Source organism: Aythya marila, assembly GCF_965140915.1.
Source record: "Aythya marila genome assembly, chromosome: 13".
Taxonomy (NCBI): domain Eukaryota; kingdom Metazoa; phylum Chordata; class Aves; order Anseriformes; family Anatidae; genus Aythya; species Aythya marila.
The window spans coordinates 10,431,766-10,446,262 of record NC_139054.1 but is presented as its reverse complement, the minus strand read 5'-3'; the positions used below and the strand labels follow the sequence as shown (position 1 = coordinate 10,446,262).

Genomic DNA, 14,497 nt, shown 5'->3' with positions numbered 1-14,497 from the left:
TGTTCTCCAAACCAGCCTGAAATTCATACCCTGCTCAAAGCAAACAGCAGTGCTCCTACAGCCTGGGAGGAAGGGCTGGCTGAGCAGAGCTTTGTTGCTTTCCATTTAATGGGAACAGGATCAATCACTGGATCAACAGAATACCTGTTTATCTGACAGATCTATTCATGCTATAGGGCTGCACCAACCAGCATTTCTCCCTCTCTCACGTATATGATGTGAATCCCTTTAATGGGCTTTATGCCATCATTAAGCACTTCATTTGTCTTGCCCATGTTTCTAGTGATGTTTTAACAAGTGCATGATATTTCACATGAAATATCAAGATATAAATAGACACTTAACAAACCCCACCAAGGGCTATCTGCAAGAATGAATCTTAGAGTCTTCCACACCAAATGCTGTCACTATGGCTGAAGAACCATATTACATCAGTTCAGCCTGACACTTTAATAGCCTCCTGCCTTTTTTTTTTTTTCTTTGAACCAGATGTAGGTGAGAAAACTGACATGCACACGTAGTCTGTGTTTCATGTAAGAGTAAAGCTACAGCTTATCCCTGGTCTTTTACATTTCATGCTCTATGGGTTAAAAATATTTTTCTGCCTAGCTGGGATATTGGGAGTCTTAGGAAATGAACAATGCAGATATGTAAAGCTGCTCTGATGAACAGCTCTAGGGCTGTGGGAATATATTTTGAGTAATCAAAAAGACTTGTACTAATGGGTTTTGCACTCTTTTCACATTTTGCTTGCAGTGACAGTCCCTAGAAGGCAAGTTTACTGGCAGAATAGACTCAGAAATGGTTGAATGTTATGTAGATATTAATCAAGGAGAAAGATGTGCCCAGGTGAGATGGCAAGCATCTTCCAGTCTGGCTATAAACAACAGCCTGCTTTTGATCAGTTAATTAATTAAGAATTATTGGATTTTTTCTGCTAATCAATAACTTGAATACATTTTATTTTGGTAATAAAAAAATCTGAGACTAAGCAAAGAGGCAAAAATCACAGAATAAATGCTTTGCAAAAACAATGTTGACATCTTTCTTTTAGGGAGAGAGATCTCAGAGCCCTCCACCAGCCACAGTGCACTGCCAAGGATGTGCTCCAGCAGCACGGAAAGTGGCTGTGTCAGGGGTGGGAAGGTAGGGAAAGGGGGAAAAGGAGGGAGGAAGGCAACTGAATGCAATAATCCTATGTCAGATTTGTCACAGACAAGAGAATCACCAGCTCCTGTTGCTGTGAAAATATAGTGGCTCTATGGATGACAGCAGGGCTCCATGTCCTTCACTGGTTACCAAACCCAGCAAACAACACTTGGTGCTATCGAGCACTGATCTAGGGCAGGCATCCGGATTGCTCAGACACCCAAATCCAATTTTACTCTGTGCTGAGAGCTGGGGGAACCCACCTTCACTGCTCTCTTTGTCATACCACCCAGAGCTTCCTGTCTCCAAAGGAAGAAAATAAGGATCTCATGGGGCCACAGAAGGACACATAAATATGCTCAACACACAAAAAAAGGAGTCGCAAGCTCCGTTACACTGGAGGAAGGGACTGCTGTAATATATTAAATATTACTGCACCCCCCAAAAAAAACAAAGGGGATAAAGTTTAGGTAGAATGATGCCCGCTGCTGCATGGATCTTATGGAGGCAGTTTTTAATTAAACAATCCACAGGATCCTTGTTCATTCCTCTTCCTTGTTCAATAGAGGATGGATTTACTCTGAGGATGACGCAGGATTATGTGCCGAAGGACAGCGTTGTCAGTGGGGTCCCTGCCTGATTTGCTGAAGAACCTGATAGCCATGCAGCGAGTGAGGGGGAGGCCTCCAGGAAAGGCCAGGAGCTGTTTGTGTAGCTGGGTCCTGTTCTCCAAGACTGGATGTGTCCCACTGGGGAAGTGTAAACACATTCACGCCTGCTCAGTCCTAGGCTTTGCACCAGACTTGCAGATCACTCCAGTTTTTTGTTGTCTCAACCTGTCCTAATCATCTTCTGTGACCACCTCAGCTAGTCCCCACAGTCATGCTCCCAGCCCGGGCTGGTTTTAAATGAGGGGAACATGAAGGAGCAGCTCTATGTATAAAAGGTATCTCTTGGGTCCTCTGGAGAGGCGTGCAGGAGGAAGATGTTGCTGGATCTCACCTCCGGATGCACCCTCACAAGGGGACCAAACACAGAGACAGGGAGCAACCTCAGTTCTGGCTTTTCTGAAGTCCTGAGACTTTACAGCCTCAAAGCCCTTATCACAGTATGTATTTCCTATAAAAAGAGCAAAGTGAAAAAAATAGAAATCCCATCATGTGGCAATGTGTTAACATCCACATATGTCCCAAGAAGGACTGGATCCTTTCATTTCCTGCCACTTCAGCTAATGAAGTAAGACACAACAGCAGGAGGTTGTCATCTTCCTTCTGGATTAGCCCTAGAGAGGATGTGACCCATGGTCTGGAGCCAGAAGTCATGTAAATGGGGGAGGCAGTGGGGGCTGCGCAGCTGCAGCCAGTTTCACTGACCAAGAGCACCCTTTGCTTAGCACCTTTCCCTAGGAAGGAGAGTGGGGCTACTGGTGGCCCTGCTGGCATAGCCACCTTTGCTTTGGCCCTGGGTGGCACAGGGGTTTGCTGACTTCTCCAGACAGCTCTGGCTTCTCCTTCCTTAATTTATTCCCTTTTTCCTTCTGATTTATATATTTACCCCTCTGCTTTCGGACCCAGAGCTGGGTACAGGGAAGGAAGGGGATATTTCCTGTCTAGCCAGGCTTTTGTGCTGGGGTGGAGGTGGTGGGGCTGAGATGCTGGTGCCAGCTGGGTTGGTGGTGGTGCTGGGCACCTGGCTGAGCATGCACCAGGGCCAGCCCTGCTGCCAGCTTCACCCCCCAACATTTTGAAGGAGGAAAAAAAAACAGCACGTATGTGCCTTGGCTTCTTCTCAGAAATGTCTGAATCATTTTGCCTAAAATTTCCCCCTTCCCCTCGGAAAAGTCAAAGCAAGCTAGCTACATGGAAAAAAAAAAAAAAAAAAAAAAAAAAAAGCAAAAACCAAACTAAAACAAAAAACCCACAAGCTCAGTGGCCAAGCTGTATACGCAGTGGAAAACAGGGACCTTTTCAGGGAGCCTTAGTGATATGCAACACTGCCAGCCTTGACTACGTAAGGCACCAAATACCCTTCCCTTCCAGTACAGCACCAGTAAGACCAGTTGTTTCCCAGGCACGCAGGGCTGGTGGGGCCAGGGCTTGGGCCCCCGCCGCCTCCTGCTGCAGTCGTGCCAGCCAACACAGCCACTCTGCTGCCAGCCCCGCTGGTTCCCCAGCCCTGAACCACCGACGGAGCTTCACTGCAACACTTTATGCATCAGCAATCATTTATTTTTACAATTCTGGGCTTCAAGGGATAGCGTTACGCAGACAGTGGCTAAGGATTTCACCGCCAAGTCTGCTGAACTTGGGGCTGGGACCACGAGAGGGTGCAGGAGTGATGGAGCAGAGAGGGGTGAGAGCAGGAGGAGCAAAGCAGGGAGGGCAAGGTATTGCAGCTGAGGAGGGGTTCGTGTCTCAGAGGAGAGTGGTGATATTGGGCCAAAGTGAAGAAAGCTGGAAAGCCAGGTCCCTGCTGCAGAGCAGAGCACAGGTTCATTTTGATCCCAGACCCCCCAACAAGTTCTCATTCTCCTTAGGGAGGTTTGAATAAAAACGAGCAGGGAGGCTGCTGGACCCACAGGCGTGGAAACACAGGAATTACAGTGTAATCCTGAAGGTTTCCGCATCATGCCCTTTTCACCACACATTTTCAGGCACTGTGCACATCACCCAGGAGAAACACTAGGAACCCTATAATTTCTAGGTGGGCTGGGGGCAAGGAGCACAGAATATTCTTCCCTTACTTTTTTAGCTAAGATCAGTAAATGATGCTGGGAAGCCATGCAGGGTCCCCTTTCCATCAGCTCCTGGGAAAGACGGAGAGACAAGATCTGCTTGAAACTCTTGCAAAGTTTTGGGCTGGAGATGTTGCACCAACAGAGAGCAGCTGAGTCACTGAGCTCAAGCGGGATCCTCCTGCCAGTCCTTCATTGCCTTCTCTACCCTGGGGCAAGACAGTCTTCATTTACTTTCTCCTTTTTTTTTCCTCTTTTTTTTTTTTTTCTTTTTTTCTTTTCTTTTCCTTTTTTTCCCCTTCAATGGAACTAATGCTTCTGGAAGCGAGTGCTTAAGAGCATTTACAAGAACCAGGGTGCTGAAAGCTCCCCCTCTCCCCCACCCGTAGCTCTGCAATGCTTCCCAGACCTGATCTGCAGCATCCTCTGCTCTTCCAGTCCTAAATCACGAGCATCCTGCTTGCGGCACCATGGCCTGGCTTGCAACCTACCCATTGCAAGGTGGCAATGCCCCCTGTGCTGCCCATCCCTCAGGCCAGCTGGATCCCACCCGCCTGCCCTTTGGTGTCCCAGTGAGGCAGGCTCCCCGGCTCCCCAGCTCATCCTGCCAAAAAACCTCGCTCCCCACCGCTGCCACATTCTTGCAGTACCAGGGTAGAGATCTCCAGCAGATGGTTGGCTGGGTCTTCCTCCTGCCCTGCAAATCCCTCCTGTGAACTGGGCATCCCAGTGCCCCACCACAGTCCTGGCCAAGCCCCTTAGACCCGTGGTGCAGTGACACTCGGCCCTTTGTCCCTGCCCAGCCCCTGAAAACTGGGAGCTGTGGTCACTACATATCCAACCCTGCCGGTGTCCTACATCTCCCTGGCCTGGTGTGCTCCTCTGGGGTCTGGGGGACAGTGACTGGGAGGTAAGAAGGGAATGTCCAGGGCTCCATGGGCTAGAAGGATTTATCACCTGTGTCCCAAAGACTCAAGTACCTGCTGGTCCCACAGCATCCACTTCAACAGCACCCTCTTCACTCCACTTCTCCTGGCTTGGGACTCCCTTGGGCTGCCTCTGCTGATCCAGGGAGACTTTCTGGAGGAGGTGTTCCCAGATTTTTGCGTCATCCCTACCTGGCTCCAACTTTCCCCTTTTCTCCCATGTTTCCCCCTGTTCAGCTCAGCTCCCAGGCCCCTGAGAGCCGACCTGCTCCGTGCCCTGATGGGTTTCCAGGGGGTGGGGGAAAGGGGAGGCGAGTGAGTGGCTGACGCTTCTCAGCCACTCAGCTCGGCCCAGAGCTAACGAGGCATCTCAAAATTAAAAAGTGAACTGCAATCCCCAGCAGGCCTGTCCTCCTTTTGGCATTAGTCGGAGTTCTCTTTCTCTCTCTCAAAAAAAAATATAAAATAAAATAAAAGAGGACTGGGGAACTGTGAGTTTCCTTTGGAGCTGTTGAAGCACCGCATCCCGGGGGTTAGTGGGGGTGCTGGGATGAGGAGGGCCTGTGGATGGAGACAACAGGGCAAGAAGGTGCTGTTGGGAATCCCTTCTTCCCCAGGGAGAGGAAGGAAGCAGCATTCTCTGCTTTGAGGCCAGTGGGCTGATTTCTGCACCCATCTGAGCCTGGCACTGCAGGTGGACCGGGTCAGATCATGGTTGTGGAGAAGGCAAAGAACCCAGGGTGGGAGAGTGAAAGAGGGGAGAGTGTTCCTCAGTGCCAGCAGGGGAGAGGAGCCGCTTTGCTCCAGCCTGCCCACTCCTGCAGGCAGCTGCCTGTCCAGCCAGAGACCTCAGTCACTGGGGGCCAGCCCCAAGACAGCCCCTCTTGTTATCCCTCTGGATTTATCCTGGCAATGGATTTGGCCCCAAATCTCAGGGAACTGGTGAGCTCTGGGGACAGCGATGGTGCGAGGAGACCTCTACTCCTTTTCCAGGAGTGTGCAACGCAAACGATCTGCAGCGTTCAGACACACCTCTCAGCCCATCCTTCCCTTGTTTATAAATGCTGCAGGGGCAATTTTTGTACACAGAAGCTCATCCTCAAGGGCAGAGGGCCAGACACGCTGAGAGCTAGGGTGTACCTGCACACTGAGCACCAGCAGCATGACTGTGGGTGCTGCCAGCCAGGACTTTGCGCTCCTGAGCAGAGGGAAGGCCAAGAGAGGATGAAAGGCGATGGTGAGATGCATACAGGGAAAGAGAGCTACTGCTGTCTTTACCTTTCTCTGCTTGTCTGAGGAGAATGCAGTTTGTACTTCGGGTATTCACGGTAAAATCATATAAACTGAGATGGTTTCCCCAAACCATCCATCTTACAGCCAGAAATGCGATGCATGCCCAGCCCATGCATTGCACAGACCCGGCAGCATGGCCAGCACCTGGGCTGATGGATGGGGCGATGTGTCCCGGGGTGGGCTGGCTGTCCTGGGGGCATGGGCAGGGTGTGCAGGCTGTGCCAGGACCCCCACAGCTCCCCACAGCACCCTCAGTGCCTCTCTGCTCTGTGCTCCCATGGAGCTGGGTCACCTGCTGTTTTACTGTATTGAAATCACCTCGGTGGCTTACGAGGTGGTTTCCCTTGCAGTTTTTATGTCACCTCTGCAGTTTTCCCCCTCATAAAATGTGACTGCACCAATTCTCGTGACTGGGGCTGGTCAGTTAAGAGGGCATTTTATGTTTTCTGGACAGACCCTTTAAATCAAATCCAGCCATATCCCACATTCAAAGGAGAAGAGGAAGAGGGGGGAATCCAATTTTCTTTCAAGCCCCCCAAAGCCGTATCCCGTGCACTGAGGTGACCACCCAGCTGCCCCACAGAGGAATGGGCATCGCCCCCACCCCACAGCCCCCACCAGGCCAGGGCCAGCAGCACCTCACACTGCCCTCCTGGCACCAGGGTAACTTCAAAACCTGATGAAATCAGTGGGGATATTCCCCTGCCCCCAGCTGCACAGAGCTTTGGATCAGTCCCTTTGGGATAAAATTCCTTCCTTGCCCACCATTGACCTGGCCCTGGCATCCCCTCAAAATCCCACAAATGAAATCCCTTCCCAGCAGCTGCCTGGAGAACACCTGGCCATGGCTCGTGTCCTCCTGCAGGCTGAAGCTCCCCCAGTTCCACACTCATCCTCCCGAGGAGGAACTCGTATTGCCCAGGAAAAAGCCAAGTCTGGGAGGTGAAGCCAGAAGTGCTCCAAATCCCCCCACCATGGTAGCTCTCCCCTGCCTGCTTCTTTCCAATAATGGACCTTAGCAGTACCTGGCAGTATGACGATACCCAAGGTTTATTTCATATTTTATTTCCACCAGGGTTGCAAATAACAGGTTATTTTATCCCATATCATTATTGAGGGGGTGCAGCCTGGCAGACTGACTGACAGCCCTGCCAGTGGACACCCCAACCCTCTGCAGGAAAAACAGCCAAAAATTCTGGCATTGGGAGCAGCAGAAGTGGTAGAAGTGTAACCTGTGGTCCTTGATGGAGGTAATATCAGAGCAGAGAAAATCCAGAGCATCTGTCCCAGCCAAAAGTCCCCAGAAACATGCCACCATGGACAATCCCCCATCTGTGTACAGAAACTGTGAATCTGGAATTGTTTTTTTTTTTTTTTTTTTTTTTTTTTTTTTTTTTTCTTTTCTCCCCACAATTCTGCTCTCCAGTGGCTCTCAGCAAGGTTGAACCTGGCCCAAGTGAGTTTGGCTGACCCAAGCACTACGAAGCTCAGCACCCAGCACGGGAGCTGGAGGACCTCCACTGGGGAGACCAGGGAGCCAGGGATGGAAAAGGGCAGGGTGGGAGGAGAGGGGTGATAGAGAGGAGGAGGAAAACCAGGAGGCAAGAAGGCAAGGTGAGGCAGGAGGGAGCACGCTGCTGGTCAGTCACCATACCTCCAAAGTCAGGCCTGAGGCGGACGTCATAGCCCTTCAGCAGTTTGTCCACGATCTCTTTCACCACAGAAATATTCCCAGTGGAGGGGCTGAAACAAAAAAGGACAGAGAGGTTGCTCGTCATCCCTTGTGCTCCCAGCCCCATGGGTGGAGGTCCCAGCCAGGCAGCACCACCTCAGCACCCTTCATGTCCCACAGCATCCCCCAGGACCCCCTAGCATGTCCTGCACCCCCCAGCACCACGCACCCCATGCTGCCTCATGGTGCTGGTCTGTGTCCTGGCCATCCTGCAGGACCCCTGTGTGGGCACTGCTCACCCTGTGCTGCTGGCCACCAGCCCACCTCGCTGGCCACTTTCTCCTCATTTCACCCAACACAACGTGGAGCAGTCATGCCCTGATGTCCCTGCTGCACACCTGCCCCCAGCACGCAGCCTGCACCAGCACATCCCCGTGCAAGCGCTGCTGTCTTGCACGCCCAGCTGTGCCTTCGTGTTCTTGGGGCACGGGAAAAAGCAACGCTCCTCTGGCCGTAGCACACAGACAGTCTTTGGCATGTGAACATTCATTTTCTGCCACTCAGCATCACCATGGCTTCTTAGCAACGCGACTCGAGAGGCAGGGAAGGGAAGGAGAGTCCATCTTTCGCTCTGTGTGCCAGTGCCTGGCTTCTGTCCCTCCCAGCCCTCTGACAGCAGGGCAGGGGGCTGCTGCCCTCCCCAGCTCTGCTCCAGCCCCTCCAGCAAGAAGGGGGCTCTCTGTAAAAGCAGCCCACGAGCCAATGCAAAGCTGAAGGTGGGAAACCAGAATGCAGAGGATGCTAAAAATATTGAAGCTATTCAATGCTGCGGGGTATATAGGTTCTCTCATCTGAAACCCAGCCCCTGTGCCAACCTCCATCCCTTGTTTTGCATAAGAATAGGGGCCCTGCCGGTGACAGGCACTGCTCTTTGCAGTCACCCACCAAAACAGCATGTCTCCTTGTCAACACTGCCTCCCACATCCATCCAAGGCAAAAGCAAGGCGCACCATAGCACTACCTCTGCCAGGCAGACCTGCACCTCTCCGGACACCAGGGTTTGTGCTGACATGTCTGTGCATCTGCACACACACAGCCAGGTCTGCACCCTCTGCTGACTCTGCAAGGAATGCACGGGCTCCTGCGTGGGCACGCAAACACGCAGACACAGGAAAGCACCAAATGTCAGGGCTGCAGCTGTGGCAGCTGTGCTTGAGCATGTGTGCATGTGCGTGACCACCTCCAGGTCTGCGTGGAGGGGGTTACAGGTGCAGAACCTGCTCTGTCGGGTTAGGTCAGGATGTCCACGCTGGGGTGTGGATGAGATTTGTGCAGGTGCATGTAAACAGGCTTTTGTGGGTGCCAGAGGCTGGGCTCCCGGGTGGCCAGGCTCCCCATACAGGTGTGGGTGGAGGCAATGGGACCACCAGGGAGTCTGGGCATGCGCTGAGGTTCTGGATGCCCAGGCTGTGGATGTGCAGGGGGTTTCTCAGCTGAGCAGTGACGTGCGAATGTGAGGCAGCACACCTCTCAGGCCCAGCTTTGTGCGTGGACAAACCACTCAGCACTTGTGCTGGGGTTGTGTCTGAGATGCCCTCCCGACTGGGCACCTTACAAAGAGATAGCTCTTGATTGCATCACTTTGTTCACTGAAAAAAGGCTAGAGAGGTGCACACAGGTGGACATTTTCACAGCACAGTGCCTGTACTTGCAAGGTCTGGCTGCACCTGTGGATTTCTATGCAGGTAGGTGAGTTTTTGCACTGTGTTTTTGTGTATGCACTCACTGTGAATTGATAGTGTGCACCAGCATTTATTTATCTCTAGATAGTCACTCCTGGGTACACATTTCCATATTTATAGATTTCCATATTCAGTGTTTCTCAGGGGGGTTTAGACAATTCCTTTCAGCCCCTCACAGGCCACAAGCTCAGAAGCTGTGTTGCCTCTTTCATAGAGGCAAAGAAACCGAGGCAGGGACAGCAAGCAACATGCCAGGGGCCCTGCAGAAAGGGGCAGAGTGGGAAGAGGGAGGCAGGGCTCCTTCCTCCTCCTCAGCTACCAGCTGGCCCTGTGAGGGTATAAGCTGGCATCATGTTTATGGGCAAGGTTTCATGTCTCTCAGTGCTCTTTTTGATCCAAAAAGCCACTTCCCTCCCACTGCACAGGCAAGTTGTGCATTTGCCCAGCTGTGGGCGAGCAGCTGCATGCAAGTGCTATTCCTGGCAAATGTGGGTCTGCATCCGCCGAGGGAGCACGTACATCCAGCCTGTGAACTGAATTTTTGAATACCGTGTCCCTGGCTGAGTGGGTGTGCATGTGCTTTACATACACACGTACACTTGCAGCCAAACAGCCACATACATGCACACCGTGCTGCTGGCGGGGGTGTGTGGGAGTAGCTGGAGGCATGTGCACATGGCAGAGTGGTTTGTCCCCAGGATGTGCAGGGATGTACATGGGGACTACAGGGACTCTCGGTCCAGGATACAAGCAGATACAAAAGCACATGCAAGGACATGTCTGAGCACAGGCTACTGATGTGGGCACTGATCTTTACATGATTGCTTGGACACCGCCTCTAAGCGTGCCTGTGTGTGCGTCCGTACCCAGCAGAACCATGCCCAAATGGTGTGGAGAAGGTGGCCATGACTGCGCATGTGCGTGTTTATAACTATGGGAACATAAATCGTTGTATATACAGATCTGCAAGCCTGGGCAGCGACCTGCATATGTGCCTCGGGAGCGCGCTGCTCAGCGTGCGTGGCTGGGCAAGGCAATGCCCCAGCTCCCACCCCAGCAGACTTGGTGCACACAGGTACAAAGGCACCTGCCCACACGCGTGAGAAGGGAGGGTGAGGAGTAGGCAGCGCTGCTCTGGTGTGTGAAGGCGGCAGGTAATTGCCTGTGCCGGAGCAAACAGGTGTGCTCTGTACACCTTGTCCAGGCTGGATGGGTGCCTACGCCTCCGGCTGCTGGGATTGCTCGGAGGGCTCAAGGCATGCAGCAGGAATAGCTGCAGCCTGAGTATGCAGGGAATTAGAGCATTTACATGGCTACACACAGAGCAGGTAACCTGTGTTGTGCTGTCGGCATGTCGTGATACACATGCGTGTGCACCCCAACAGGCACCGATCAGTGCGCACATGCAGGGATGTATCTGAGTGGCTTGCCCCCCCCGGATGATTATGTGGCATGCCATAAATCTGCGTGTAGTCACAGACGTAGGCATCGCCTCCTGTGCACCGCAGAGCCGGGGCTCTGGTAAAGGCACAGCACGCTTGGATGTGAGTGTGGCTGCGTGTGGACCGTGTGTGCACACACACAGGCATGGCCAAGGCAGCCCTGTGCCCGGCTGCGTATGCACACAGCTCAGTGCCATGCACTCTCTCAGCTTCCATGGACACCATGTTCCCCAGCAAAACAGCTCCTTTTGCCATTTCCCCCCAGGTCAAGCACGGAGGCGGGGGGGACGTGCTGCAAGTGGGCTGTGAGGTGGGCTCCGTCTGCAGCGAGCCTGCTCCACATCTCATGTATGAGCATCCCTCCTCCCCCTAAAATGTCACGGATTGGAAAATAACAGCAGCAGGCAGCAGGGAAAGCGATCTGGGGAAAGGACCCCCTCCCCTTTCCCACACGCAGATCGATGGAGAACCCCCCCAAACAAAACAAACAAATCCTGTGTCAGCCCCCCTGCCCCTGCAGGCTGGGATCGCAATCCTTACCTTTGCGCACAGCAGGCGAGACAAAGAGCTGCTAAAGCAGAGACAATTCCACTCAATCTGTCTGCCTGAAATGTCCACATTTCCACAAAGACGAAGGATGAAAAAAAAATCTTTGGAGGGGAGGGGAAAGAAGGATGGATCTCCTGAAATCCCCCTCCAAGAAAAGGGGGGGAGGGAAAGAAAGAAACCAACCCCCCCCAGTTAGTGATTTCCTAGAGAAAGAGAATAATGAGAAAAAATAAAAAATGTGGGGGAAAAATATCCCCCCCCCTCCTTCAGTGCCAGTCAAAGAATTCGTTTCTTCTTCCTTTCAGCATCCTTTCAACAAGAGACATCCTCTGGCAATGGAGAAAATCCCAAGAGAAAGAAAAATAAAATGCCCCAAAATGGGCTTAGCAAAATGTGAAATTGAATCTCACAGGTACGCAGAAGAAGAAGAAAAAAAAAAAAAAGGAAAAAAAAAAAAAAAAAAAAGAACTCAACGTCCCCTGAGCACTCCACTTGGATTATTTTTCCTCCTGCTCTTTTGCCATCCGGTTCTGCAGATGTTGCATGGCTCCTGCTACCCACCTTCAGAGAAGAGGAGGAGGAGAAAGAGAGTGGTGTGTGTGTGTGTGCGCGTGTGAGGGGGGAGCTGTGAGTTATCTAGCAACACAATTTTATTCTGGATTTTACCTACCTGCTCCCCCCTCCCTCTATTTTCCAGGGGGGAAGGGGAGGCAAGGCAACCCCACCGTGCTGTTGTTTTATTTTACGGGAAGCTGGGGCTCATCGCTTAGATGGCCTGGGGCTTTTCTGAAAGGGTTAAAAAAGGGGGGAAAAGGGAAAATGAAACGCAACCCGGTAAATGAAGAAATGCATATATGCATGTGTAGAAAATAAATAAATCCCTGTCTGCGGGAAGGGCTGCTCTCCGAGGGAGGACTGGATCTCTCCCTAGTGCTGTTGCCGCAGCTCCTGTGGAGTTTTGCTGCTCATTGCAAAGTCACAAGAGGAGGGGAGGAGAGAGGGAGTTTGGGGATGGGGAGGGGGACTCTCCGGGCAAATTGGGATCCTGACGTCATGGCTGACAGCATTAACCCCTGCTGGCTTGCAGAGGGGAATTTGTGCTCTTTCCTGGGGAGGTGGGAGCAAGGGAGAGGTTGGGAGAGAAAGGTGGGAGCATTTTGGCAGGCAGTGGGATGCTCCTGGACAAGAGTGGCTGAGCTGCAGGAGCTGCTGGGTGCTGGGGTTGTCTAAAATGGTGTGATCAGCAAAGGCTGGGCTTCTTCCTTCAGCCACAGACATAAAGGAGAAGGTGATTTACTGAAAGTCCCTCCATGCCCCAGGGCAGAGGGGCCTGGTGGACTCCTGGGGAGCTGGGGAAGATCTAATGAAGCTTCTGGAGTTTCTCCAGACCAGGGAAGCCCATCTCAGCAGGGATACTCAGCTTTCCCCAGGGACCGCTACATGACAGGTACAACAATGTTTGGGAAAAGGGAGCCTAAACTTCCAGGAATGCTGCTGAGGATCAGCTCCCGGTGCTATAGTTTTGCCTCCTGAAATGGTAACCGTATGGAAACCTTCACAGTCAATCTCCTTGTATCAGCTTCTGATTTTTATCTTTAAAAAGTAACATAATTAAGGAGTTTGACATCTCTAGATCAGGCATGTGGTGACAGATTTCCATGGAGGAATTCTTCCTGGGAAGAGACCCAGCAGCACTGTGGGTGCAGAGCAGAAGCTGCAGCCGCAGGAGGAACCACGCCAGCTCTCCTGTCCACAGGTCTGGGCAGCTGGGAGCAGACCCTCAGAGAGGAGGCTCCCCTCCTCCTGTACCCTGCCGACAGTGGCTGACACCTGTGTGTGGAAGCTCTCCAAGTCCTCTGGGTCAAGAGGGCAGAGCAGATGTGTGGCTGCAGCTGGGCAGGATGAGGCCCAAAAGCCCCTGATGGTGGAAAATGAGCCAGGCTCATCTCCCATCATACCTGTGGCTGGAGGGGTTCACCTTATCTAAGGGGCTCTTCCAAAGCAATAGGAAAATTGCTGCAGAATTTTCCTGCAGATATTTTCCTGCAGAAAAGGAACCAGCCCAGCAGATCTGAGCTGTGCTTGTCCAGGCTCATCCCCAACCCCCAAATCAGACAATTCCACCATTTCCACATGGCAGGTTGTCTCCTTTTTGGTTGCTCATGGCTTATCCAGAGTGCCCAGCCCCGTGCTGCAGGACACAGCCAGCCCTGGCACTGATCCGTGGGGACCCTGTCATGTTCCCCCACGTGCACATGTGCCCCTGGGAGCCCTGAGCCCAACACGAGCAGCCCCAGCTCCTCTCGCTGCCGGCCCTGCACAGTGTGGTATTAACCTCACCGACTGCTGCTGTGGTGCGCAGGTCTCCTGGCAGCAGCATGTTTCTGAAACACTTATTCTGAATTAAGCTGCTGGGTACCAGAGAGAAGCTCCTGGGGGAGCCGAGCAGCATTTGCCTCTCTCTGGGCACCAGAGGCCCCATTTAGCCCCCCTGGGCCGCTCCCCTCCTTCCTTCTGTGGCCCGTTAGCACTGCTCCATCCCACCAACTGTGATTGCATGTTACTGGCAAAAAGGTAAGTGGAAAGCAAATGTCAGAGGTATACATGAAGGGGAAAATTATGCTCACAAATGGTGACATTTGTGCTTGCAAGTTCACCCAGTCGGGAGCAGAAACCGTGTCACATGAATTATCTGACCACTCAGCCACAACGTGAAACTTTGGGAAGCCAATTGCTTAGCAGCAAATGCATTCAAAGAAACCATTGTGTGCTCTTGAATAATCTACCTGAAGCCATGTTCACGAATAAATGACTGCTCTGGAATTAGTCACCCATCTCTGCTGAGTCTCATTAGGGCTGATGCGCATTTGATACGTGAAGATGCTCACTGAGGTGTTTGTTTCTCTCCCTCCAGAAGACTGGCAGCCTCAAGCCTCCCCCCAAAACCCCAAGGGCTGTGACTCCCTCCCCTTCTTCTCTCCAGAGGAAGC

At 52.3% G+C, this 14,497-nt stretch overlaps 1 protein-coding gene across 2 annotated transcripts in view; it reads right to left on the bottom strand.

Annotated features, from left to right (window-relative positions):
- LOC309883262 (gamma-aminobutyric acid receptor subunit beta-4) overlaps positions 1-11,587 on the bottom strand; it is a 62,887-nt gene extending 51,300 nt beyond the window's left edge. For both annotated transcript variants that reach the window (XM_082771186.1, XM_082771187.1), the window contains exons 1-2: positions 11,499-11,587; positions 7,757-7,845 (exon numbers count right to left, since the gene is read on the bottom strand). In XM_082771186.1, coding sequence (XP_082627312.1) covers positions 7,757-7,845; positions 11,499-11,578 — 169 coding nt within the window. In that variant the 5' untranslated portion in view covers positions 11,579-11,587. The remainder of the gene's footprint in view (positions 1-7,756; positions 7,846-11,498) is intronic.
- Positions 11,588-14,497: the final 2,910 nt, after the last annotated feature.